The 27023-nt window shown below is 35.7% G+C and overlaps 2 protein-coding genes across 4 annotated transcripts; both read left to right on the top strand.

The window, feature by feature from the left end:
* The first annotated feature begins 463 nt into the window (after nt 1–463).
* On the top strand, nt 464–9126 carry LOC142552876 (protein ESSENTIAL FOR POTEXVIRUS ACCUMULATION 1-like). 3 transcript variants are annotated; one of them, XM_075662761.1, is made up of 10 exons: nt 464–605; nt 1376–1464; nt 1612–2523; nt 2595–2715; nt 2828–3016; nt 3433–4194; nt 4340–6962; nt 7939–8135; nt 8222–8281; nt 8520–9126. In XM_075662761.1, exons 1-10 carry the CDS (start codon nt 557–559, stop codon nt 8897–8899), a joined length of 5382 nt encoding a protein of 1793 aa, XP_075518876.1. In that variant the 5' UTR covers nt 464–556; the 3' UTR covers nt 8900–9126. The 3 variants fall into 3 exon arrangements, with proteins under 3 accessions (XP_075518876.1, XP_075518877.1, XP_075518875.1); XM_075662762.1 differs by having other exon boundaries at nt 2825–3016; nt 3556–4194; XM_075662760.1 differs by having other exon boundaries at nt 2825–3016.
* Nucleotides 9127–17314: 8188 nt separating this feature from the next.
* On the top strand, nt 17315–25952 carry LOC142552877 (protein ESSENTIAL FOR POTEXVIRUS ACCUMULATION 1-like). The gene is given in 11 exon segments (XM_075662763.1): nt 17315–17475; nt 18264–18352; nt 18500–19411; nt 19483–19603; nt 19716–19904; nt 20322–21083; nt 21229–22772; nt 22774–23813; nt 24785–24981; nt 25068–25127; nt 25370–25952. Coding segments are annotated over 11 exon segments (5343 nt in total). The 5' UTR covers nt 17315–17426; the 3' UTR covers nt 25750–25952.
* The last annotated feature ends 1071 nt before the right edge of the window (nt 25953–27023 follow it).

Here is a 27023-nt window from a genome sequence, read left to right as displayed (position 1 = left end):
CCTTTCGACAATTAATACAATACGAAACTATTGAAATTTTTTAAAAGAGCTTACAAAATCCTCAAGAATTTGGGTGGGAAAAACAAAAAAAATCTATCCTTTTTTTGTGAAATGTCGGTAATTAATCAAGCTTCGCGATAAATGCTATTCAATTTGGTTATATTTTTTTACGTCTATCTCATGTTTATTGGGAAAAAAATTATATTCAGTCGACACAAATTTTAAAAAATTAGAGATTTGTGAATCAATGCAAAATATTAATAATCAATAAAGTTTGAAATTTGATAATTAGGACTTATGGCATGAAAAATATATAAACAAATTTTTTTACTCGTGCATGGGGCAATGGGCTTTAATCTAAACTCCTACATTTAATTAAATTTAATTAAATTTAATTAATATCATATAATATATATTATATTATATTATATAATCTGGACTTTGCCCTTACCCTATACTTCCCCCGCCTCGCCTTTTCCTTCCTTTTTCCAGCAGTCTATCACAAGAGTTTTTTCCTGTTAATTTTCTCTCTCCAAAAATCTCGCTCGCATCATCAATGGCTCACAGGACTGAGTTCGATTCTCACCCTAATCAGATCCCCAAAGGTCGTTTCACCCTCGCATTCAACCAATTAGTCTATTTTTCAGATTTTTTTTACCGATATGTTGTGTCTATCAGTTTTTTCAATTTTGTGAAAAAAGTTGTTTTTTGTATTAAATTTACGTTCTTTAGAGGTTTGTTTTTGCTCGTTTACATGAAACCCTACATTAAAGCTACTGTTATGCTTCCCTGTGTGGCGTACTATGGGTTTAGGGTTTTCTTTCTTGAATGCTGAATTTACATGATTTCTGTTATTTTGTGATTAGTTTCTTAAATGCGAAAGAAGGGTGATATTTGTTTTTGTATGTTTTTACTTTTTTATTATTATTTTTAGTGTTTTTATTAATTATTATTAATTACGGTGTTGATCTTGCACTGTTAACCTACCGCTAAATTTTGGTTTACTTTTTCGGCTATTAAGCTGAAGTTTGGGTGCCACATCGCTGTTTGTTTGCAACTTTGCATTACAAAGAAAGCAGGAAATTACAATGCATTTTACTGGTAGGGCCGATCTTTTCATCGGTTGGTGTTGGAATGAACTCATTCTGCAATGTAATCCATTTTCGCATTCCATAATAAGGTTTTAAGTTTTAAGGATGCCATTTTATTATCTTTTTCTTAAGTGATAAGTCAATATTGTATGTTTTGGTTCAACTCAGATTGACAAATATTGAAGTATCTTCCCAACTTTGGAGAGCTGAGACAGCAAAATATTATCTTCAGTTATGCCTTTGGCCCGTTATTTACTTTTGTCATCTCTTTCTGATGAATGTAGATGTTCAAGGTTCTGACAATCCCATTCCGCTCTCACCACAGTGGCTTCTTCCAAAACCAGGGGATAATAAGACTGGATTGGTTACTGGGGTTTGTCACTTTTAACTTGTGCTCTTATTAACTTAGTTTGCTTATTACAATCATGAGATGTTGGAATGAAATAAGAAAGTTTGTGAATGCTTTCTGAAGGCCTCACTTTTTTTTTTCATTTGTGGTTATATTAATATTTTTTTACAGGAAAACCATTTCAGCCCCGTTCCGGGTCATTCCAGTCATTCAGATGTTGTGAAACTGCCTGGAAATGGAGATGATTTAGATGTTAACTATAAGAAAAAAGATGTTTTCCGCCCATCATTTATGGATATGGAATCTGGTCATCGCGATCGCTGGCGTGATGAAGAAAGGGAGACCAATTCTGCTATCCGCAAAGATCGATGGAAGGAGGGGGAAAGAGAGAATACTGACAACCGTAGGGTGGATCACTGGACTGATTCGTCTGGGAAACAATACGGGGAAGCATTTCGAGGCCCAGGGGACCGATGGACTGATACAGGAAAAAGAGAAAGTCATGACCAACGTAGGGAGAAAAAATGGAACTCTCGCTGGGGGCCGGGTGATAAGGAGACCCAGGCTTTGCGTGAGAGGGGGGACTCGGACAAAGAAGTGGACATGAATCATGATAAAGGTTCCTCCTACATTCCTTACCATGGAAAGGATGAGAAGGGTGCAGAACACCATCGGCCTTGGAGATCTAACTCTTCTTACAGTCGAGGTAAAGCAGATCCTAGTCACCAAAGTTCGGCACAAAACAAGCCGATTCATGCATTTTCACATGGCCGTGGTCGTGGAGAAAACCCTGCTCCAACAATCCTTTCTCTTGGCAGGGGAAGTGTTAGTTCGGAGGGAAGCTCATTTTTGCACATGGATACTGACTTTCAAGCTCGTGGATTTGTCTCGGGAAAAAGTGAGAGTAGCCGTGGAGATTCCCATCCTCTAAAATATGACCGGTCAAAATTAATTGATATATACAGGACATCAAATATGAGATCTCGTGCTAACTTATTTGAGGGGGATGTAAAAGTGCCTTCACTCACAGAAGAAGAACCTGTGGAACCTCTGGCTTTTTGTGTGCCAACTCCTGATGAATTGGTAAATTTATATTCTGCTATTATGTGATATTAGCTTGAAGATAATTGTTAATTGTTTGGGTGTTTGTGTAGTTTATTCTGAAGGGCATTGACCAAGGGGAGATTGTGAGTAGTGGTGCTCCACAGATTAATAATGATGGATCAGCTGGTCGAACTACATCTGATTTTATGCAGTCGAAACAAAACAGGCTTGGTATTTATATACTTTGATTTACGATTTTGCACTCTGTTTTTGTGTTTTTATTTTCTTTGGCTTGTTCATGTAGATGAATATCGAATTCTGTTGTTATGATTTACTTCAGCAGGGGGTAGGGACGATTTGCTAGTTACTCATGAGGATTTTAAGCATGAAAATTTGGACAATGCCAGGGGTGGTTATTCAAATTATCCAGAAGGATTATCTCATGAAAAACACATATATTCTTGGCCTAATACTGAGGCTGAGAAGATGAAGGATTACCAAACATTTCCTGATCACAAACTGAATGCTGAAGGTAAATTCAAATGGTTCATTTTGATTGTTCTAAATTGTGCTGTGCAACAGGAAGCGTGATCAACTGGCTTCTTAATCCCACACTGTGAATTAATAAAAAAATTAATTTGAAATGATCTTGATGGTCATAGGTTCTTCTCCCCGCTGTTGTGAGTTAATTTTAGATGTTGCATTTTAGGTTCCATTTCTACGAGACCGTTGTTCTTAATTCTGTTTGCTTTTTTGAGAAAGGATGGATCTTAACCCAGTATCATTAAAAAGCCTGGACATATTCTTTTGGCTATAATTTGCATGTGAATGAACCTTAACTCACTGTCAGTACTGTGCTTAGAGTTAGTCGTTGGGCTAGATTCGATGGGGAAAATATTCCCTGATTTGTTGTATTGAAGGTGGAAATGACTTATTGTTTTGTTTCAGCTATGAAAAAAGGTGACACTCTCCATGAGAAAATTAATGATGTTCCTGCAACTAGAGAATCCAGTATGTCGGGGAATTCCTCAACTCTTCGCTCAGATCCATGGAGGTCTTCATCTTTTGCAGAACGCTCTCGTTCAATTTCTCACGATTGGAGAGAGATATCAAGTGATGTTCAGAAAGATTCTAACAATCTCTGGGAAAAAAGTTTGATGGATTCCTCTAATTCCTCAAAAGGACCCATGCGGCAGATGGGTGATGGTCACGCTGCAATGAGAAGGCAACCATCTGCTGTATTTGACCGGGAGGTGGAACAACAGAAGGCTTCTCAGCCATCTCCTGAAGACTTAGTCCTTTGCTATAAAGACCCCCAGGGTGAAATTCAAGGTCCTTTCTCTGGGAGTGATATAATTACTTGGTTTGAGTCCGGATATTTTGGCATAGAGTTGCAAGTTCGCTTGGCCAGTGCACCCGCCGAGGCCCCGTTCTCTTTACTCGGTGATGCGATGCCTCACTTGCGTGCCAAGGCTCGGCCACCTCCTGGATTTAGTACCTCTAAGCCGACGGAAATCCTTGATCCAGTTGGTAGATTGAATTACAGTAGCTTTGGGATGCCTCACGCGGTTTCCAGTGAGGCGGATTTCTTGAAAAATGCTCCAAATTTTAATCATGGTCCAAGAACGGATGCAGAAAACAGGTTTCTAGAGTCATTGATGTCTGGTGGAATGAATAGTGCCTCCATTGAGAAGTTTGCCCTCAGTGAAGGTTCGTGTAACTTATCAAGAAAGGAAAAGCCTTCTTTTGGCTTCTTTATCTTCAGCATCTTTTGATGCTTTCATGTCTCCTTTATGAAATGTTATGGTTTCCATGATAGTGTATCTTCTCAAACTGAATGGGTGTTGTTCAACAGGTATGCAGGGCGCACGTGCTCCTTTGGGGTCTGATAGTGGGGACAACCCTTGTCTATTGGCCCAAAATTTTTTGGAAAGGCAGAGATCTCTGCAAAATCCCTATTCGTTTTGGCCTGGGAGAGATGAAGTTTCCATAGCTGCAAAAGCAGATGTGATTGACCCCTCACTTGCACAATCAAAGCTTTTATCTGCAATTGCAGACAATGCTCGAGCAGCCCATCACATACAGAATACAGATTTACTGTCCACCTTTCAGAACTCACATGACAGATCTGCTTCCACCGGCAACAATGGAATCAGTGGCTGGTCGAATTTTCATGTTCAAGGGGGTTTGGACCCACATCAAGATAGCCTGAGCATGCAACATGGCCCGAATTTCCCCACACAATCTGCATTTGGGATAGCACAGCAGAGACTACAGTCACAGAATGCTTCTTTGTCTAATCTGCTAGCTCCCCTTGTGGATAATCAAAGTAACCTATTAACAAGAGAGAAGCTACTCGCTACCGGTCTCTCTCAAGATCCACAACTCCTGAGTTTGTTACAACAACAGTACTTGTTGCAGCTACAGTCTCAGGCCCCAGTTGGACAACAGCAACTGTCACTTTTAGATAAATTGTTGTTGCTTAAGCATCAACAGAAACATGAGGAGGAGCAGTTAATACTTCAGCAGCAACATTTGCTTTCACAAGTGCTGTCTGAACGTCAGACCCAGTCACATTTGGGTGACCCAACCATGTTAAATTTTCAAACTGCCAGCTTAACAGGTGGAAATGTGAGCATGGATCATGCAAGGTTTCAACAACTGCACGAGTTGTCTCAGATGGGTTTGCAGCAATCTCTAAATTTGCAAGATCAGAGTGCTTCCAACACTATTTTACCTTCCAGCATTTCTGAGGATCTTGGCTCAAATGTTGGTTCAGAATCTTCTTCTGTACATCTGCCTCATCAAATTTTTGGAAATACTGTGAAGCGAAACAACTGGGATGCCTCTCTGCCTGTGGAAGAAGTTAAAAATAATCTGAAGAGTTCTTTGACTGTTTCGGCTGCTGTGGATACAACACCCAAGTCAGAAACAGAAAACAGATATTCTTTGGGACATGCATCACACTTAGAGGAATCTGTTAGAGTTGCAGCCTTGGACGCTACTTCACGTGTTCTTCCCGGCGAACACTTAAAAGAAGCAGTTCCCTTGCAGAGAGGTGTTCAGAAGACCGAGCTGTTGATTCCTGAACATCTAGATGCGTTGGAAGAAATTCCTACAAGATCGTTGGAAGCACCGGAAGATGTGGATCAATGTAAGGAGGACGAGTCCAATACGGTTAGGGAAGTCAAAATTCCTGAAACACGGGAATCAAAAAAAATGTCAGATAAAAAAGCAAAAAAGCAAAAGCCTGCAAAGGTTGCTGGGGATTCGGCTAGGGTTGTTTCTAAGGCACAACAGCCAAAGTCAGCTGAATTTCAAGGGTTGAACTTTGGCAACGAAAAATTGGAGAAACTTTCGGTCCATGAAGACGCATTTGCAGAATCTATCCCCGAAAAGGAGAAGAAGAAACCTGATGACGTTGCTGATGGTGTCATGGCTGCAGATTACTCAGCCAACCAAAATTCTTTGCCTGACGTGATGATTAGAAATCATATTGTGACCAGTGAGACAAAGATTCAAACCGAACAACTTGCTTATGCTTCACCAGACAAAAGACAAGTTCCATCTGGCCGTGTATGGAAACCTGCTCCTGGTTTTAAGCCAAAATCATTATTAGAAATACAGCTGGAAGAGCAGAGCAGAGCGCGAGAAGAAATGGCTGCCTCTAATAGCTTGACGCCTCTGAGCTACACGGGTGTTGAAACTCTTTGGGCTGGGGTAGTTGTGAATTCAGATCATAAAGCTAAGCTTGATGCTACCAGAATTGATTTAAATGTAAAATCAGATACTACTTTGGTGTCCAAGAGCAAGAAGAACCAAGAAGAAGATGTATTCTGGGAAACTGATGATGTTAAGTCAGTTGAGAGAGAGATTAAGCTTTCCGACACTGCACCTGGAGACATAATGAGTTCTCAAACAGATTCAGCCATAGATGATTTTATTGAAGCTAAAGATACTAAAAAGGGTCGAAAGAAGTCTGCTAAAACCAAGGGCACTGGAGCCAAGGTTGCTTCTGCTGCTTCAGTTGATGTATCTGTTAGATCAAGTCCCAATGATAAAAGAAAAAATGTTCGCCAAATACAGCTGGAGAAGGAAGTGCTTTCTACTATTCCCTCTGGTCCTTCCTTGGGAGATTTTGTTGTCTGGAAGGGGGAGTCTACTAGTCCTTCCCCTGTTCCTGCTTGGTTCACCGACTCTGGGAAGTCTGATAAGCCGGCATCATTGAGGGACATACTGAAGGAACAGGAAAAGAAAGTGTCTTCTTCAGTGCATGTGGTTCAGGTACCTTCTCAGAAACTTGCTGCAAATCAACCTTCCCTTGTGAGTCGTCCGTCTTGGTCATTAGCTTCATCATCTCCTGCAAAGGCTGCAACCCCTATCCCGATCAACCTGCAAGGTTCTTCCCATTCAAAACATAAAGTTGAGGAAGATCTATTCTGGGGTCCATTGGAGCGACCAGCCACTGAGGAAAAGCAGTATGTGTCTTTCTATTTTCTTTATTCGTCTTCTGTATCTTACATGTAATGTTGATGCTTGCTTTGACCATGTAGTATCGTGTTTTTCATGGAGTTTGTTGATTTATTTATTGAGTTTTCATGTCAGTTGCCATTGATATTACGCACATAATTGTCGAATATTCCCACAATTTTTCAGTCTATTTATTATTTGTTTGCCAATCTATTTTATAAAATTATTGTCTATTTTGCACATAATTGTCTAGTATTTTCATAACTTGGCAGTTAGATTCGGAGTGTTGACTTTTTGCTTATTTTACCATGACCATGTATCATGATGTTTTTTCCTGTGAAAGTGAGCATGATGCTTTCTTTACCCCAATAATTGTTTGCAAAAAGCAGTACCAGTTCCACTGCATATGTAAAGATATCTAATGGGAGTTAGGTCATGGTTAGTCACACAAACACATTAATCGACAACACATCTAGTCAGCATGTTCAGTTGGAACCACGGTAGATGGCGTATCAGCTGGAGGGTATCTGTGCAATTGATTTTTAACTGATTGACCCGGTGTAGGGTGTCACAGCAGGAATTGGGTACTGGAGTTTGACATACAAGGGAGACCATACATGGGTTAATATTAATATTTAAAGTTGGGATTGATACTGGAAGTCACCAATTTAAACCAACTACCTCTTATGAACACGAGCTTGTGAGATGGGGTCGCTGTCAGTATTTGTAAAACGAATGGCCAATAATTTTCCCTAGTGGTGTTTTGTCTTTCAAGTATTTCTAACTCGGAAATTGTTTGGAGATCATACCAAGCAGTGTTTGCTAGCTATTTACATCTATGTGGTAATTCTTTTCATGCATTCTTGGTAAAAACCTGATTGGAAAGGCTTGGGTTTGAGGTAATTGTATGGCTCATCATATTTGTGTCATCTTGAAGAATGAAATCTGTTGGCTGAAAAGGTGACTCTACCACATGCATCACAGGTCAGGTTTTCCTCAACTTAGAACCCAAGGTAGTTTGGGTAGCAAAAGCAGCACCCCTGTGAAAGGAGCTATTGGGGGGTCACTAAACCGGCAGAAATCTATTGGGCCCAGGACTGCAGAGTATTCACATTCTGCATCAGCTTCCTCTGCTCAGCCGTCTCAGAAAGGGAAGAAGGGTGTGTCAACCAAGCATTCAGGTAGACACTTTAGGTGGTGTTTTTTTCTTTGGCATTTCTTTGGAAAAAATGGGGATGTTTATTAACCCTTTTTCCTACTATTGCAGAGGCTACGGACTTTAAAGAATGGTGCGAGAATGAATGCATCCGGCTTATTGGATCTAAAGGTACTGTTGACCACCGATATTTTAAAATTTCTTGTAGAATTTACTATTTGATCCTCTTACCTCTGTTACACTTACTCCTACTCTTGGTCCCTGAACTGTGCATGCATGTAGGGTCTACAACTTGTTTTCATAGAAGCTGGGGTTTTGTATTTTACTTGAGCTCGAGTTGTAATCTCGAATACCTAAAAATTTAGTGAAATAGTTGTATATACTGATTAATGTACTATTTTCCTTGTAGATACGAGTTTCTTGGAATTTTGCCTAAAGCAGTCAAGAGAGGAGGCGGAATTGCTTCTGACTGAGAACCTTGGCTCCTACGATCGTGATCGTGAATTTATCGACAAGTTTCTTAATTACAAAGATTTTTTGCCTGCTGATGTTTTTGAAATTGCTTCCAAAAATGGGAATGAAAAAAAAACCACTGCCTCGGGGGTGGGAGAGATGACTTCTGATCGGTTTGGCAACCCAGTCCCGAGTACTGTGGTAGCTGCGGATGGGGAGGCAAAAGGTGGAAAAAAGAAGGGAAAGAAAGGGAAGAAAGTAAGTCCCTCGGTCTTGGGATTCAATGTGGTCAGTAACCGAATTATGATGGGCGAAATTCAGACAATTGAAGATTAAATAGCAACTAGGAATCGTAAATACATTTGTCTGCTGGCCTACTGTAAATTTTTTGTGTTTGGTTTTTAGTTCTCATTTATAGAGGCAATGCGGCAGTTAATATAGTGTGCTGAAAGCAATTTTGTTAAGGTATTCTGAACTCTAGAGTTCATACTGATTGTAGTAACAGTAATTGTAGTTTCCTCCTTTCTTTGTTTCTTGTTATCTTAATTGAGCTAATTTCCTACCTGATACTGCCTCCATTCCAAAACATATGTAGGGATGATATTGTTCCAGTTCTAAAATATATAGGCTTGTTTGCCAAAACCTCTTTATCGTTACAAAACATGTATTTATTTTTTTTATCAAGGCTTTATTAACAAAGTTATATTAGTAAAAAAAGAAGAAGAAATACATTCTAATTCTTATGATATAAATTTGAGGTAACCGTGAAAGAAATGTAGCTAATATACCCGATGGAAAAGTAATGTCAAGCGGGGTCGGTCAGAGAACGAAGGCTGTGCTTGTATCCACTTCTGAAAACTGAAGAGGCATAATTTATTATGGAAATGAAAACAAAGAATCATTTAAATTTCGATTTATTTTCTCATGAAAGGAAGGTTGTGCTTGTGTCCACTTCTCTCATTTTCTCCGATAATCATTGTTTCAACTCCATTTGTTATTATTAAAAATAACTCAATTCTTTAATCTGTATAAGAATCCAATAAATTAAATTCCTATTTTTTTTAAAAAAATAATCATTAAATTCCTATTTTTCAAGCATCTCATACATTATTAAAATTTAAATGACTCAACTCTTATTTACGTCATTAGCGTTATATAGCCATAATCACGTTCAACAATTTACCTTTTTATGTAATTTTCTTATATATTCAATAGTTTTTACTTATATTTCTTCTCTCTCTTAACTCAAATTTTTTTTTCTATAGACTTTTAACCTCACAACTGCATGATTCCAATATTTCAAATATCTTGAAACTCTGTCATTTTGTTTCAATACTTTTTTACATATTTCATTCCGTTCAAACCTCATAAATATTGAGAATAAAATGAAATGCAAGGTTACACAAATCAAACAAGATATATTAACAAAAAATAAAATCACCTAAGCTTTTGTTCTTGAAAAAAAATAAGTTCAAAATAAATATAAATTCTTAAAATGTCACATTCCATGCACTCTCATCGTTTTCATGTTCTTTCTTGACATCAGCTGGCGGCAAGAAATAATCCAAAGACAACCCACAAATGTTAAAATCGACCTCTTCAATCTTCCAAGTCTCCTCCAATTTCCATCTTCTATTCAATATTTTTCCATATTTATACAACGTTGCAGCAGTCTTCCCGCTATGTGCGATGTTGATTCCTTCAACATATCTGTAATCTTGCAGCGACGATTCCATGCTTGTTTCACAGAACACACTGTCATCTCCTTTGGCAGCTTTCATTCTTATCAACTTTGTATCCTCGAATTGGATCAACAGGCCAGTTCTTCGACTAAAGAATCCCCATATTGTGTGATGGACGATCTCCGTGTTTGGTGTGCTCTGTGCTTTGAGGATGTCTGAGTTCGTGTCGAGTTTCAGTAGAAAACAATCTTCGTCCTTGATGGTTTTCTCCCCAATGCAAACCGCGTTTAAGAATAAGTTGGCTGTGGATCTTGGGTCCAAACCCTTATATATAATAATATCACAGAAACGACACTGCGTGAGGTAATTATCCTAGGATTGTACAAAACATATGCATTTGACCAATATCAGCTATATAGTTCAATCTTGTAGGATCATTAGAAAAAATATGCAAGCAAGAACAAGAATTTAGATATTTTTCAAATGTGATGAGAAGAATCTGAAGGTCGAAGTTTCTTTCTTGTTATAATGATTGAAGTAAAAGCAAAGTAACATGAATATTATTAAACTATAAGGTCAATAACGGAGCTCAAGCCTTAAAAAATTAACTGCTCCACTACACGAGAACAATCCAGCGTTGCCTTGGTTATGTATAATCGATTTCTCTCAAGTACTGTCAAGAGAAGAGCTTTCTTTTAACTTCCCTCAAACTCTTGCAGATTTCAGCGTCTGTCAACTTGGCGGTAGAACGAAAAACACTCAAGCTGTGTGCTGAATCTACCTAGAACTTCGTAATGTGATATTTTTCAATCTGGACAACTGATTTTATGGATTAAAAAAATACTTTTTTATTACTTTAATTATGGCCGTTAATACTGTTCATCTTGCAATTGTGCTGGTCTACAATTTACAGCATAATCTTCAGCTCTTTGCTTCAGTTTGGATTTACCAGCATAAATTTTAGAACTTATCAGCTTCAATCAGAATGTGATTGAATTTTTACTTGCAGCTTCGCCTTACTGAAAATATTTTACAGCAAATGTACCAAACCGATACAGGCCCATACCAATATAGGCCCATGAAGGCGCAGTCCCTCTCTTCCGAGCATTCTTGTGAAGACCTTTCATATTATTTCATACAAAACTCTTAAAAAAAATAAATTGATTACTTATTAAATTACACAATTAATACGATACGAAACTATTGAAATTTTTAAAAGAGCTATAAAAATTATCAAAAAATTGGGTGGGAAAAAAAAAACCCTTTTTGTGAAAAATGTGATAATTAATTAAGTTGAAAAAAAATTATATTCAGTCGACACAAATTTTAAAAAATTAGAGATTTATGAATCAATGCAAAATATTAAAAATCAATAAAGTTTGAAATTTGACAGTTAGGACTTGTGGCATGAAAAATATATAAATAATTTTTTTTTTTGGAAAAAAATAGAGTAATTATCAGAGGTTTGTTAATTTGAAAATCTTTTTACTCGTGCATGGGGCAATCGGCTTTACTTAATGAGTATGTTTTTTGTGAGACAGTCTCACGAATCTTTATCTGTAAGATGATCAACTTTACCGATATTCACAATAAAAAGTAATATTTTTAGCATAATAAATAATACTTTTTTCATGGATGATTCAAATAAGATATACTGTTTCACAAAATACGATTCGTGAGACCATCTTACGTAAGTTTTTGCTTTAATCTAAACTCTTGCATTTAATTTAATTTAAATTTAATTTAATTTAAGGACAAATTTCAAAAAAATACCTCTGTACATCTTTTGTTTAAGATTCAGTACCTATTTGATTTTTTTTACAAATCAATACATGACAACTATACAAACTTAGTTTTAGCTCCCTACAAAGATAAATTTACATTTTTGCCCTTTTATTATTTAAATAAATATATAATTTTATCCACCAAATTAATTGTGTCTTTTCCATCTACCAAAATATTAGTACCTATTATAGGATTTCAGATACTTGATTTTGTTATTTGAATACTCCAAATGTGTAAAAAAATACTATATTTTCGAAAAATAACAAGAAATTCAGTCATTGTTGGTTTTCATTAAAAATGCATTATGATGACTTATTCATGTCATTTTATTTTTTAAAAAATATAGTTATTCACTCATCATGAAATAAGATTAAGTACTTATTTTGACATATAAAGTATATATTTTGAAGTTCCAGATACTTGATTTGACTCTTTAAATACTTCGAATGTGTAAGAAAATACGAAAATCATCATAAATTTAGTTATTGTTTGTCTTTTCATGAAAGGTGTATTTGGATGATATATTCATCTCATTTAATATTTTTTTGTAAAAAAAATTAAATTCCAAAGTAAGCATGTAAATTTTAAAATATTTAGTTTTACTTGAGAAATACATATTTGTAAATTTTAAAATATTTAGTTTTACTTGAGAAATACCTATTTTGAGTTTGCAAATACTTGATTTCGTAAATAAGATACTCACAATATGTATTAAAATACTGGATATTCGAATAGACAACGTAAATTCACCAAGTATTGGTATTTCAATAGAAAATGCATTTGGATGACATATTCATCTAATTTAATATATTTTTTTGTTAAAAAAACAAATTTTCAAATAAGCATGAAAATTTTAAAGTACTTAGTTTTACTTCAGAAGTACCTAATTTGAGTTGGCAAATACTTGATTTCGTAAATGAGATACTCACAATATGTATTAAAATATTATATATTTGAATAGACAACGTAAGTTCTCCAAGTGTTGGTATTTCCATGTAATACGCATTTGGATGAGAAGTATCTAATTTGAGTTTGTAAATACTTGATTTGATATAGGAGATACTCATAATATGTCATAGAATACTGGATATTCAAATATGCAACGTAAGTTCACCAAGTGTTGACTTTTCATGGAAAATGCATTTGAATGACATATTCATCTCATTTAATATATTTTTTGTAAAAAAACAAAAAACAAATTCTAAAATAAGCATGAATATTTTAAAGTACTTAGTTTTACATGCGAAGTAACTAATTTGAGTTGCAAATACTTGATTTCGTAAATGAGATACTCACAATATGTAACAAAATACTGGATATTCGAATAGGCAATGTAAATTCTCCAAGTTTTGGTATTTTCATGGAATATGAATTTGGATGAAAAGTACCTAATTTGAGTTTTCAAATACTCGATTTGGTACAGGAGATACTCATAATATGTAATAGAATACTGGATATTCGAATATCCAACGTAAGTTCACCCAGTGTTTGCTTTCCATGGAAGATTTGTTTGGATGACATATTTATCTCATTTAATATATTTTTTGTAAAAAAAAAAAAAAATTCCCAAATAAGCATGAAAATTTTAAATTACTTAGTTTTACTTGAGAAGTACGTAATTTCATATTGCAAATACTTGATTTGGTACATGAGATACTCATAATATGTAATAGAATACTGGCTATTCGAATATGAAACTTAAGTTCACAAAGTGTTGGTCTTTCTATGGAATATGCATTTGGATGACATATTCATCTCATTTAATATTTTTTTGTAAAAAAAAAAAACAAATTCTCAAATAAGCATGGATGTTTACTTGAGAAGTACCTAGTTTCATAATGCAAATAATTGATTTGGTACACGAGATACTCATAATATATAAATAGACTACTTGATATTCGAACATGCAAACGTAAGTTAATCAAGTATTGGTCTTTCCATTAAAATATGTATTTGGATTACATATTCATCTTATTTAATATTTTTTTGGTAAAAAAAATCTCAAATAATCTCAAATAAGCATGAAAATTTTAAAGTACTTAGTTTTACTTGAGAAGTATCTAATTTGAGTTTGCAAATACTTGATTTCGTAAATGAGATACTCACAATATGCATTAAAATACTGAATTTTCGAATATGCAATCTTTCCTTGGAAAATTCTTTATGATACTTATTCATATCATTTAAATAAATAAACATAGTTCATTATTCATCGTGGACTAATTGGAAGATGCATTATGAACATAGTTCGTAAATGAGCTTGAAGTTTGCATTTTAAGTATATCTATCGATTTTTGAATTAATGATTTATAAAATACTCATCAATATTAATTGACAATACTTTTGATATTCATTGAATGACTTATTTGACAATTATTCTTATTTGACATAATACTTATTGGTAATTTTTCATTATACTTATTAGTATTATTTTCTTTATATTTATGAGTATTAATTTATAATATCATTAATATTCATTCCCAATACTTGTTGGTATTCATTAAATGACAAGGCAATACTTCATTTGATATCATCCACATTAGTATTCATTCATAATATTTATTGGTAATCATTCATTATATGTATCAATATTCTTTCATTATACTTATTATCAAATTTGAGTTTTTAAATGATAAAATCAATTATCAGTTGAATCTAATTATGTAATACTTTTAACAATTTAGGTATCACATTTTTATTTCACGGATCTCATCATCAAAGTTCACTTAATATTGACTTCAAATTATATATTTTGACATCATCAAATAATTGAATTTGAGTATCTAATGGTAAAATCAAGTATTTGTGGACTCGTATTAGGTATTATTTGTATTAATTTAGGTATCACATTTTTACTTAACGAATGTCATCATCAAATACCACACAATATTAACTTCAAATTATATATTTTGACATCCCAAAATAGTTGGATATAAGTATTTAGAGAGTAAAATCAAGTATTTGCGAACTCGCATTAGCTACTCTTTGTACCAATTTAGCTATCATATTTTTAACTTCACCAATTTAGATACTCTTCGTATCAATACATCTTCCATGAAAAGAACAACACTTGGTTAATTTACGTTGTCTATTCGAATATCCAGTATTTTAATACATATGGTGAGTATCTCATTCAAGATATCAATTATTTACAAACTCAAATTAAATACTTCTCAAGTAAAACTAAATATTTTAAAATTTAAATACTTAGCTGGGAATTTTTTTTGTTTTTTTACAAAAAAATATTAAATGAGATGAATATGTCATCTAAATGGATCTTCCAAGGAAAGATAAACACTTGGTGAGCTTACGTTGTATATTCGAATATCCAATATTCTATTACATATTATGAGTATCTCATATAGAAAATCAAATATTTGCAATATCAAATTAGGTACTTCTCAAATAAAATAAGTACTTTAAAATTTACATGCTTAGTTGGGAATTTGTTTTCTTTTACAAAAAAATATTAATGAGATGAATATGTCATTCAAATGCTTATTCCATAGAAATATCAATACTTGGTGAACTTACGTTGTCTATTCAAATATCCAGTATTTTAATATATATTGGGAGTATCTCATTTACGAAATCAAGTATTTGCAAACTCAAATTATGTACATCTCAAGTAAAAATAAGTACTTTAAAATTTTCATGTTTAGTTGAGAATTTGTTTTTTTTTTAAATATTAAATGAGATGAATATGTCATCCAAATGTATATTCTATAAAAATACCAACACTTGGTGAACTTACTTTTCTTATTCGAATATCCAATATTTTAATACATATTGTGAATATCTCATTTACGAAATCAAGTATTTGCAAACTCAAATTAAGTACTTCTCATTTAGGGAGTAAAATTAAGTATTGATATACTCGAATTAGACACTTTTTGTGCTAATTTAGGTATCATATTTTAACTTCACAAATGACACATCAAAAGTAACTCAATATTACTTGAAACTATATTTTTTTATATCCAAAAATAATCAAAATTGAGTCTTAAAAGAGTAAATCAAGTATATGTGAAATCAAATTAGGTACTATTTGTATCAATTTAGGTAGCACGTTTTTTATTCACAAATCTCATCATCAAATAACATTCAATATTATCTTCGAACTATGTATTTTGACATACTCAATCGAATTTGAGTATTTAGAAGGTAAAATCAAGTATTTGTGGACTCGAATTATGTATTATTTGTATTAATTTAAGTATCACATTTTTACTTCACGAATTTCATCATCGATGTCACTTAATATTAACTTCAAATTATATTTTGGCATTATCAAATAATTGGATATGAGTATTTACGGGGTAAAATCATTTATTTATAGACTCTAATTAGATACTATTTGTACCAATTTAAGTATCACATTTTAACTTCACAAATGACACCATCAAACGTCACTTAATATTACTTGAAACTTAAATATTTTTTTACACATTTGAAGTATTCAAATAGCCAAATCAAATATTTGAAACTTCAAAATAGGTATTTTATCGATCAAAATAAGTATTTTTTTTCTAATTCAACAATGAGTGAGAAACTGTGTTTTTTCAAAAATTAGATGACATGAATAAGTCATCTTAATGCATTTTCAATTAAAAGACCAACAATTATTGAATTTATTGTGATAGCTCGAAGATCCAGTATTTTCTTAAACATTTGGAGTATTTATAGAGTCAAATCAAACATTTGGAACTCCAAAATAGGTATTTTGTAGGTCAAAATAAATATTTAATCTTATTTCATGATGAGTGATGACCTATGTTTTTTTTTTAAAAAAAAAATAAAATGACATGAATAAGTCATCCTAATGTATTTTTCATTAAAAGACCAACAATGACTGGATTTATGATCAATGCTCGAAAATACAGTATTTTCTTATATATTTGGAGTATTCAAAGAGCGAAATCAAGTATCTGAAACCCCATAATAGGTACTTTGTATGTCAAAATAAGTATTTACTTTTATTCCATGATAATTGAGAAACAATATTTTTTAAAAATTATATTTTAAATGGAAAAGACACATGTAATGTTTGTGAATAAAATAATATATTTATTTAAATAATATAATGGGTAAAAATGTAAATTTTATCTTATAAGGGTTAAAACTAAAAGTATATATTTTTCAGGTACCGATTCCTAAAAAAATATATCTAGGTACTGAATTTTAATTGAAATGTTGGCAGATGCATTTTTCTTAAATTTACCGTTAATTTAATTTTATTTATTATTATTTTATTATAATCTGGACTTTGCCCTTACCCTATACTTCCCCCGCCTCGCCATTTCGTTCCTCTTTTCAGCAGTCTATCACAAGAATTCTTCCTGTTAACTCTCTCTCTTTACCGTATTTTCTCTCTAAAAATCTCGCTCGCATCATCAATGGCTCACAGGACCGAGTTCGATTCTCGCCCTAATCAGATTCCCAAAGGTCGTTTCACCCTCGCATTCAACCGATTATTCTATTTTTCAGATTCTTTTATACCGATATGTTGTATATATCAGGTTTTTCAATTTTTTGGGAAAAAAAGTTTTTTTTTGTATTTAAATTTACGTTCTTTAGAGTTTGTTTTTGTTCGTTTACATGAAACCCTACATTAAAGCTACTGGTATTCTTCCCTGTGTGACGTACTGTGGGTTTAGGGTTTTCTTTCTTGATTGATGAATTTACACGATTTCTGTTATTTTGTGATTAGTTTCTTAAATGCGAAAGAAGGGTGGTATTTGTTTTTGTATGTTTTTACTTTTTTATTATTATTTTTAGTGTTTTATTAATTATTAATTACGGTGTTGATCTTGCACTGTTAACCTACTGCTAAATTTTGGTTTACTTTTTCGGCTATTAAGCTGAAGTTTGGGTGCCACATCGCTGTTTGTTTGCAACTTTGCATTAAAAAGAAAGCAGGAAATTACCATACATTTTACTGGTAGGGCCGATCTTTTCATCGGTTGGTGGTGAAATGAACTCATTCTGCAATGTAGTCCATTTTTGCATTCCATAATAAGGTTTTAAGTTTTAAGGATGCCATTTTATTATCTTTTTCTTAAGTGATAAGTCAATATTGTATGATAAGTCAATATTGTATGTTTTGGTTCAACTCAGATTGACAAATATTGAAGTATCTTCCCAACTATTGAGAGCTGAGACAGCAAAATATTATCTTCAGTTATGCCTTTGGCCCGTTATTTACTTTTGTCATCTCTTTCTGATGAATGTAGATGTTCAAGGTTCTGACAATCCCATTCCGCTCTCACCACAGTGGCTTCTTCCAAAACCAGGGGATAATAAGACTGGATTGGTTACTGGGGTTTGTCACTTTTAACTTGTGCTCTTATTAACTTAGTTTGCTTATTACAATCATGAGATGTTGGAATGAAATAAGAAAGTTTGTGGATGCTTTTCAAAGGCCTCACTTTTTTTTTTCATTTGTGGTTATATTAATATTTTTTTACAGGAAAACCATTTCAGCCCCGTTCCCGGTCATTCCAGTCATTCAGATGTTGTGAAACTGCCTGGAAATGGAGATGATTTAGATGTTAACTATAAGAAAAAAGATGTTTTCCGCCCATCAGTTATGGATATGGAATCTGGTCATCGCGATCGCTGGCGTGATGAAGAAAGGGAGACCAATTCTGCTATCCGCAAAGATCGACGGAAGGAGGGGGAAAGAGAGAACACTGACAACCGTAGGGTGGATCACTGGACTGATTCATCTGGGAAACAATACGGGGAAGCATTTCGAGGCCCAGGGGACCGATGGACTGATACAGGAAAAAGAGAAAGTCATGACCAACGTAGGGAGAACAAATGGAACTCTCGCTGGGGGCTGGGTGATAAGGAGACCCAGGCTTTGCGTGAGAGGGGGGACTCCAACAAAGAAGTGGACATGAATCATGATAAAGGTTCCTCCTACATTCCTTACCATGGAAAGGATGAGAAGGGTGCAGAATACCATCGGCCTTGGAGATCTAACTCTTCTTACAGTCGAGGTAAAGCAGATCCTAGTCACCAAAGTTCGGCACAAAACAAGCCGATTCATGCATTTTCACATGGCCGTGGTCGTAGAGAGAACCCTGCTCCAACAATCCTTTCTCTTGGCAGGGGAAGTGTTAGTTCGGAGGGAAGCTCATTTTTGCACGTGGATACTGACTTTCAAGCTCGAGGATTTGTCTCGGAAAAAAGTGAGAGTAGCCGCGGAGATTCCCATCCTCTAAAATATGACCGGTCAAAATTAATTGATATATACAGGACATCAAATATGAGATCTCGTGCTAACTTATTTGAGGGGGCTGTAAAAGTGCCTTCACTCACAGAAGAAGAACCTGTGGAACCTCTGGCTTTTTGTGTGCCAACTCCTGATGAATTGGTAAATTTATATTCTGCTATTATGGGATATTAGCTTGAAGATAATTGTTAATTTTTTGGGTGTTTGTGTAGTTTATTCTGAAGGGCATTGACCAAGGGGAGATTGTGAGTAGTGGTGCTCCACAGATTAATAATGATGGATCAGCTGGTCGAACTACATCTGATTTTATGCAGTCGAAACAAAACAGGCTTGGTATTTATATACTTTGATTTACAATTTTGCACTCTGTTTTTGTGTTTTTATTTTCTTTGGCTTGTTCATGTAGATGAATATCGAATTCTGATGTTATGATTTACTTCAGCAGGGGGTAGGGACGATTTGCTAGTTACTCATGAGGATTTTAAGCATGAAGCTTTGGACAATGCCAGGGGTGGTTGTTCAAATTATTCAGAAGGATTATCTCATGAAAAACACATATATTCTTGGCCTAATACTGAGGCTGAGAAAATGAAGGATTACCAAACATTTCCTGATCACAAACTGAATGCTGAAGGTAAATTCAAGTGGTTCATTTTGATTGTTCTAAATTGTGCTGTGCAACAAGAAGCTTGATCAACTGGCTTCTTAATCCCACACTGTGAATTAATAAAAAAATTAATTTGAAATGATCTTGATGGTCATAGGTTCTTCTCCCCGCTGTTGTGAGTTAATTTTAGATGTTGCATTTTAGGTTCCATTTCTACGAGACTGTTGTTCTTATTTCTGTTTGCTTTTTTGAGAAAGGATGGATCTTAACCCAGTATCATTACAAAGCCTGGACTTATTCTTTTGGCTATAATTTGCATGTGAATGAACCTTAACTCACTGTCAGTACTGTGCTTAGAGTTAGTCTTTTGGGCTAGATTCGATTGGGAAAATATTCCCTGATTTGTTGTACTGATGGTGGAAATGACTTATTGTTTTGTTTCAGCTATGAAAAAAGATGACACTCTCCATGAGAAAATTAATGATGTTCCTGCAACTAGAGACTTTAGTAATTCGGGGAATTCTTCAACTCTTCACTCAGATCCATGGAGGTCTTCATCTTTTGCAGAACGCTCTCGTTCAATTTCTCACGATTGGAGAGAGATATCAAGTGATGTTCAGAAAGATTCTAACAATCTCTGGGAAAAATGTTTGATGGATTCCTCTAATTCCACAAAAGGACCCATGCGGCAGATGGGTGATGGTCACGCTGCAATGAGAAGGCAACCATCTGCTGTATTTGACCAGGAGGTGGAACAACAGAAGGCTTCTCAGCCATCTCCTGAAGACTTAGTCCTTTGCTATAAAGACCCCCAAGGTGAAATTCAAGGTCCTTTCTCTGGGAGTGATATAATTACTTGGTTTGAGTCCGGATATTTTGGCATAGAGTTGCAAGTTCGCTTGGCCAGTGCACCCGCCGAGGCCCCGTTTTCTTTACTCGGTGATGCGATGCCTCACTTGCGTGCCAAGGCTCGGCCACCTCCTGGATTTAGTACCTCTAAGCCGACGGAAATCCTTGATCCAGTTGGTAGATTGAATTACAGTAGCTTTGGGATGCCTCACGTGGTTTCCAGTGAGGCGGATTTCTTGAAAAAGGCTCCAAATTATAATCATGGTTCAAGAACGGATGCAGAAAACAGGTTTCTAGAGTCGTTGATGTATGGTGGAATGAATAGTGCCCCCATTGAGAAGTTTGCCCTCAGTGAAGGTTCGTGTAACTTGTCAAGAAAGGAAAAGCCTTCTTTTGGCTTCTTGATCTTCTTCATCTTTTGATGCTTTCATGTCTCCTTTATGAAATGTTATGGTTTCCATGATAGTGTATCTTCTCAAACTGAATTGGTGTTGTTCAACAGGTATGCAGGGCGCACGTGCTCCTTTGGGGTCTGATAGTGGGGACAACCCTTATCTATTGGCCCAAAAAATTTCTTTGGAAAGGCAGAGATCTCTGCAAAATCCCTATTCATTTTGGCCTGGGAGAGATGAAGTTTCCATAGCTGCCAAAGCAGATGTGATTGACCCCTCACTTGCACAATCAAAGCTTTTATCTGCAATTGCGGACAATGCTCGAGCAGCCCATCACATGCAGAATACAGATATACTGTCCACCTTTCAGAACTCACATGACAGATCTGCTCCCACCGGTAACAATGGAATCAGTGGCTGGTCGAATTTTCATGTTCAAGGGGGTTTGGACCCACATCAAGATAGCCTGAGCATGCATCATGGCCCGAATTTCACCCCACAATCTGCATTTGGGCTAGCGCAGCAGAGACTAAAGTCACAGAATGCTTCTTTGTCTAATCTGCTAGCTCCCCTTACGGATAATCAAAGTAACCTGTTAACAAGAGAAAAGCTACTCGCTACCGGTCTCTCTCAAGATCCGCAACTCCTGAGTTTGTTGCAACAACAGTACTTGTTGCAGCTACAGTCTCAGGCCCCAGTTGGACAACAGCAACTGTCACTTTTAGATAAATTGTTGTTGCTTAAGCATCAACAGAAACATGAGGAGGAGCAGTTAATACTTCAGCAGCAACATTTGCTTTCACAAGTGCTGTCTGAACGTCAGACCCAGTCACATTTGGGTAACCCAACCATGTTAAATTTTCAAACTGCCAGCTTACCAGGTGGAAATGTGAGCATGGATCATGCAAGGTTTCAACAACTGCACGAGTTGTCTCAGATGGGTTTGCAGCAATCTCTAAATTTGCAAGATCAGAGTGCTTCCAACACTATTTTACCTTCCAGCATTTCTGATGATCTTGGCTCAAATGTTGGTTCAGAATCTTCTTCTGTACATCTGCCTCATCAAATTTTTGGAAATAATGTGAAAAGGCCTGTGGAAGAAGTTAAAAATAATCTGAAGAGTTCTTTGACTGTTTCGGCTGCTGTGGATACAACACCCAAGTCAGAAACAGAAAACAGATATTCTTTGGGACATGCATCACACTTAGAGGAATCTGTTAGAGTTGCAGCCTTGGACGCTACTTCACGTGTTCTTCCCGGCGAACACTTAAAAGAAGCAGTTCCCTTGCAGAGAGGTGTTCAGAAGACCGAGCTGTTGATTCCTGAACATCTAGATGCGTTGGAAGAAATTCCTACAAGATCGTTGGAAGCACCGGAAGATGTGGATCAATGTAAGGAGGACGAGTCCAATACGGTTAGGGAAGTCAAAATTCCTGAAACACGGGAATCAAAAAAAATGTCAGATAAAAAAGCAAAAAAGCAAAAGCCTGCAAAGGTTGCTGGGGATTCGGCTAGGGTTGTTTCTAAGGCACAACAGCCAAAGTCAGCTGAATTTCAAGGGTTGAACTTTGGCAACGAAAAATTGGAGAAACTTTCTGTCCATGGAGATGCATTTGCAGAATGTATCCCCGAAAAGGAGAAGAAGAAACCCGATGACAGTTGCTGATGGTGTCATGGCTGCAGATTACTCAACCAACCAAAATTCTTTGCCTGATGTGATGATTAGAAATCATATTGTGACCAGTGAGACAAAGATTCAAACCGAACAACTTGCTTATGCTTCACCAGACAAAAGACAAGTTCCATCTGGCCGTGTATGGAAACCTGCTCCTGGTTTTAAGCCAAAATCATTATTAGAAATACAGCTGGAAGAGCAGAGCAGAGCGCGAGAAGAAATGGCTGCCTCTGATATCTTGACGCCTCTGAGCTCCACGGGTGTTGAAACTCTTTGGGCTGGGGTAGTTGTGAATTCAGATCATAAAGCTCAGCTTGATGCTACCAGAATTGATTTAAATGTAAAATCAGATACTACTTCGGTGTCCAAGAGCAAGAAGAACCAAGAAGAAGATGTATTTTGGGAAACTGATGACGTTAAGCTTTCCGACACTGCTCCTGGAAACATAATGAGTTCTCAAACTGATTCAACTATTGATGATTTTATTGAGGCTAAAGATACTAAAAATGGTCGAAAGAAGTCTGCTAAAACCAGGGGTACTGGAGCCAAGGTTGCTTCTGCTGCTTCAGTTGATGTATCTGTTAGATCAAGTCCCAATGATAAAGGAAAAAATGTTCGCCAAATACATCAGGAGAAGGAAGTGCTTTCAACTATTCCCTCTGGTCCTTCCTTGGGAGATTTTGTTGTCTGGAAGGGGGAGTCTACTAGTCCTTCCCCTGTTCCTGCTTGGTTTACCGACTCTGGGAAGTCTGATAAACCTGCATCATTGAGGGACATACTGAAGGAACAGGAAAAGAAAACGTCTTCTTCGGTGCATGTGGTTCAGGTACCTTCTCAGAAACTTGCTACAAATCAACCTTCCCTTGTGAGTCGTCCGTCTTGGTCATTATCTTCATCATCTCCTGCAAAGGCTTCAACCCCTATCCCGATCAACCCGCAAGGTTCTTCCCATTCAAAACATAAAGTTGAGGATGATCTATTCTGGGGCCCATTGGAGCGACCAGCCACTGAGGAAAAGCAGTACGTGTCTTTCTATTTTCTTTATTCGTCTTCTGTATCTTACATGTAATGTTGATGCTTGCTTTGACCATGTAGTATCGTGTTTTTCATGGAGTTTGTTGATTTATTTATTGTGTTTTCATGTCAGTAGCCATTGGTATTATGCACATAATTGTCGAATATTCCCACAATTTGTCAGTCTTTTTATTATTTGTTTGCCAATCTATTTTATAAAATTGTCTATTTTCACATAATTGTCTAGTATTTTCATAATTTGGCAGTTAGATTCGGAGTGTTGATTTTTTGCTTATTTTACCATGACCATGTATCACGATGTTTTTTCCTGTGAAAGTGAGCATGATGCTTTCTTTACCCCAATAATTGTTTGCAAAAAGCAGTACCAGTTCCACTGCATATGTAAAGATATCTAATGAGAGTTAGGCCATGGTTAGTCACACAAACACGTTAATCGACAACACATCTAGTCAGCATGTTCAGTTGGAACCACGGTAGATGGCGTATCAGCTGGAGGGTATCTGTGCAATTGATTTTTAACTGATTGACCCGGTGTAGGGTGTCACAGCTGGAATTGGGTACTGGAGTTTGACATACAAGGGAGACCATACATGAGTTAATATTAATACTGAAAGTTGGGATTGATACTGGAAGTCACCAATTTAAACCAACTACCTCTTATGAACATGAGCTTGTGAGATGGGGTCGCTGTCAGTATTTGTAAAACGAATGGCCAATAATTTTCTCTAGTGGTGTTTTGTCTTTCAAGTATTTCTAACTCGGAAATTGTTTGGAGACCATACCAAGCAGTGTTTGCTAGCTATTTACATCTATGTGGTAATTCTTTTCATGCATTCTTGGTAAAACCTGATTGGAAAGGCTTGGGTTTGAGGTAATTGTATGGCTCATCATATTTGTGTCATCTTGAAGAATGAAATCTGTTGGCTGAAAAGGTGACTCTACCACATGCATCACAGGTCAGGTTTTCCTCAACTTAGAACCCAAGGTAGTTTGGGTAGCAAAAGCAGCACCCCTGTGAAAGGAGCTATTGGGGGGTCACTGAACCGGCAGAAATCTATTGGGCCCAGGACTGCAGAGTATTCACATTCTGCATCAGCTTCCTCTGCTCAGCTGTCCCAGAAAGGGAAGAAGGGTGTGTCAACCAAGCATTCAGGTAGACACTTTAGGTGGTGTTTTCTTCTTTGGCATTTCTTTGGAAAAAATGGGGATGTTTATTAACCCTTTTTCCTACTTTTGCAGAGGCTACGGACTTTAAAGAATGGTGCGAGAATGAGTGCATCCGGCTTATTGGATCTAAAGGTACTGTTGTGCACCGATATTTTAAAATTTCTTGTAGAATTACTATTTGATCCTCTTACCTCTGTTACACTTTCTCCTACTCTTGGTCCCTGAACTGCGCATCCGTGTAGGGTCTACAACTTGTATTTCATAGAAGCTGGGGTTTTGTATTTTACTTGAGCTCGAGTTGTAATCTCGAATACCTAAAAATTTAGTGAAAAACTTAGTTGTATATACTGATTAATGTGCTATTTTTCTTGTAGATACGAGTTTCTTGGAATTTTGCCTAAAGCAGTCAAGAGAGGAGGCGGAATTGCTTCTGACTGAGAACCTTGGCTCCTACGATCGTGATCGTGAATTTATCGACAAGTTTCTTAATTACAAAGATTTTTTGCCTGCTGATGTTTTTGAAATTGCTTCCAAAAATGGGAATGATAAAAATACCACTGCCTTGGGGTTGGGAGAGACGACTTATGATCGGTTTGGCAACCCAATCCCGAGTACTGTGGCAGCTATGGATGGGGAGGCAAAAAGTGGAAAAAGGAAGGGAAAGAAAGGGAAGAAAGTAAGCCCCTCGGTCTTGGGATTCAATGTGGTTAGTAACCGAATTATGATGGGAGAAATTCAGACAATTGAAGATTGAATAGCAACTAGGAATCGTAAATACATTTGTCTGCTGGCTGACTGTAAATTTTTTGTGTTTGGTTTTAGTTCTCATTTATAGAGGCAATGCAGCAGTTAATATACTCTGCTGAAAGCAATTTTGTTAAGGTATTCTGAACTCTAGAGTTCATACTGATTGTAGTAACAGTAATTGTAGTTTCCTCCTTTCTTTGTTTCTTGTCATCTTAATTGAGCTAATTTCCTACATGATACCACCTCCGTTCCAATATATATGGAGGGATGATACTGTTTCAGTTCTAAAATATGTAGGCTTGTTTGCCAAAACATCTTATCATTATAAAACGTTTAGTTTTTATTTTATTACAGCATTATTAGCTAATATACTCGAGGGAAAAATAATATCATGCGGGGTCGGTTAGAGAAGGAAGGCTGTGCTTGTGTCCGCTTCTGAAAATTGAAGAGGCATGATTTATAATGGAATGAAAACAAAGAATCATTTAAATATCGATTTATTTTCTCATGAAAGGAAGGCTGAGCTTGTGTTCCCTTCTCTCCTTTTCTTCTATAATCATTATTTTCAACTCCATTTGTTATTATTAAAAATAACTCAATTCTTTAATCTGCATGGGAATTCAATAAAATAAATTCCTATTTTTTTTAAAAAAAATAATTAAATTCCTATTTTTCAAGTATCTCATAAATTATTAAAATTTAAATGACTAAAACTCTTTCTTACATCATTAGCGTTATATAGCCGTAATCTCGTTCAACAAATTACCTTTTTAAGTAATTTTCTTAGAATCTATTCAATCGTATTTACGGCAAAAACTTGTGTGAGACTAGTCTCACGGATCGTATTTTGTGAGACGGATCTCTTATTTGGATCATCCATTAAAAAGTATTACTTTTTTATGCTAAGAGTATTACTTTTTATTGTGAATATCGGTAGGATTGACCCGTCTCACAGATAAAAATTCGTGAGACCGTCTCACAAGAGACCTACTCTCGTATTTACTTATGTTTCTTTTCTTTCTTTAAATCCGTTCTTTTTTCTATGGACTTCTAATTTCACAACTTCATGTTTCCAATATTTCAAATATCATGAAACTCTATCCTTTCGTTTCAATACTTTTTTACATCTTTAGTTCCGTTCGAACCTCATAAATATTGAGAATAAAATGAAATGCAAGATTACACAAATCAAACAAGCATATATTAACAAAGAAAAATCACATAAGCTTTTGTTCTTGGACAAAAATAAGTTAAAAATCAATATAAATTCTTAAATGTCAC

The sequence above is a fragment of the Primulina tabacum genome, chromosome 8, assembly GCF_025594145.1.
Source record: "Primulina tabacum isolate GXHZ01 chromosome 8, ASM2559414v2, whole genome shotgun sequence".
In the NCBI taxonomy this organism is placed as follows: Eukaryota; Viridiplantae; Streptophyta; class Magnoliopsida; order Lamiales; family Gesneriaceae; genus Primulina; species Primulina tabacum.
Note: the sequence above shows the minus strand (reverse complement) of the source record. Positions and strands in the feature narration are given on the sequence as shown.

What these genes read in the sequence shown, in the direction of transcription:
- LOC142552876 (XM_075662760.1), top strand. Translation starts at nt 557, where the DNA reads ATGGCTCACAGGACTGAGTTCGATTCTCACCCTAATCAGATCCCCAAA. An exon ending in TGCCAACTCCTGATGAATTG is followed by an intron (nt 2,524 to 2,594) that starts GTAAATTTATAT and finishes GTGTTTGTGTAG; the next exon opens with TTTATTCTGAAGGGCATTGA. An exon ending in TCACAAACTGAATGCTGAAG is followed by an intron (nt 3,017 to 3,432) that starts GTAAATTCAAAT and finishes GTTTTGTTTCAG; the next exon opens with CTATGAAAAAAGGTGACACT.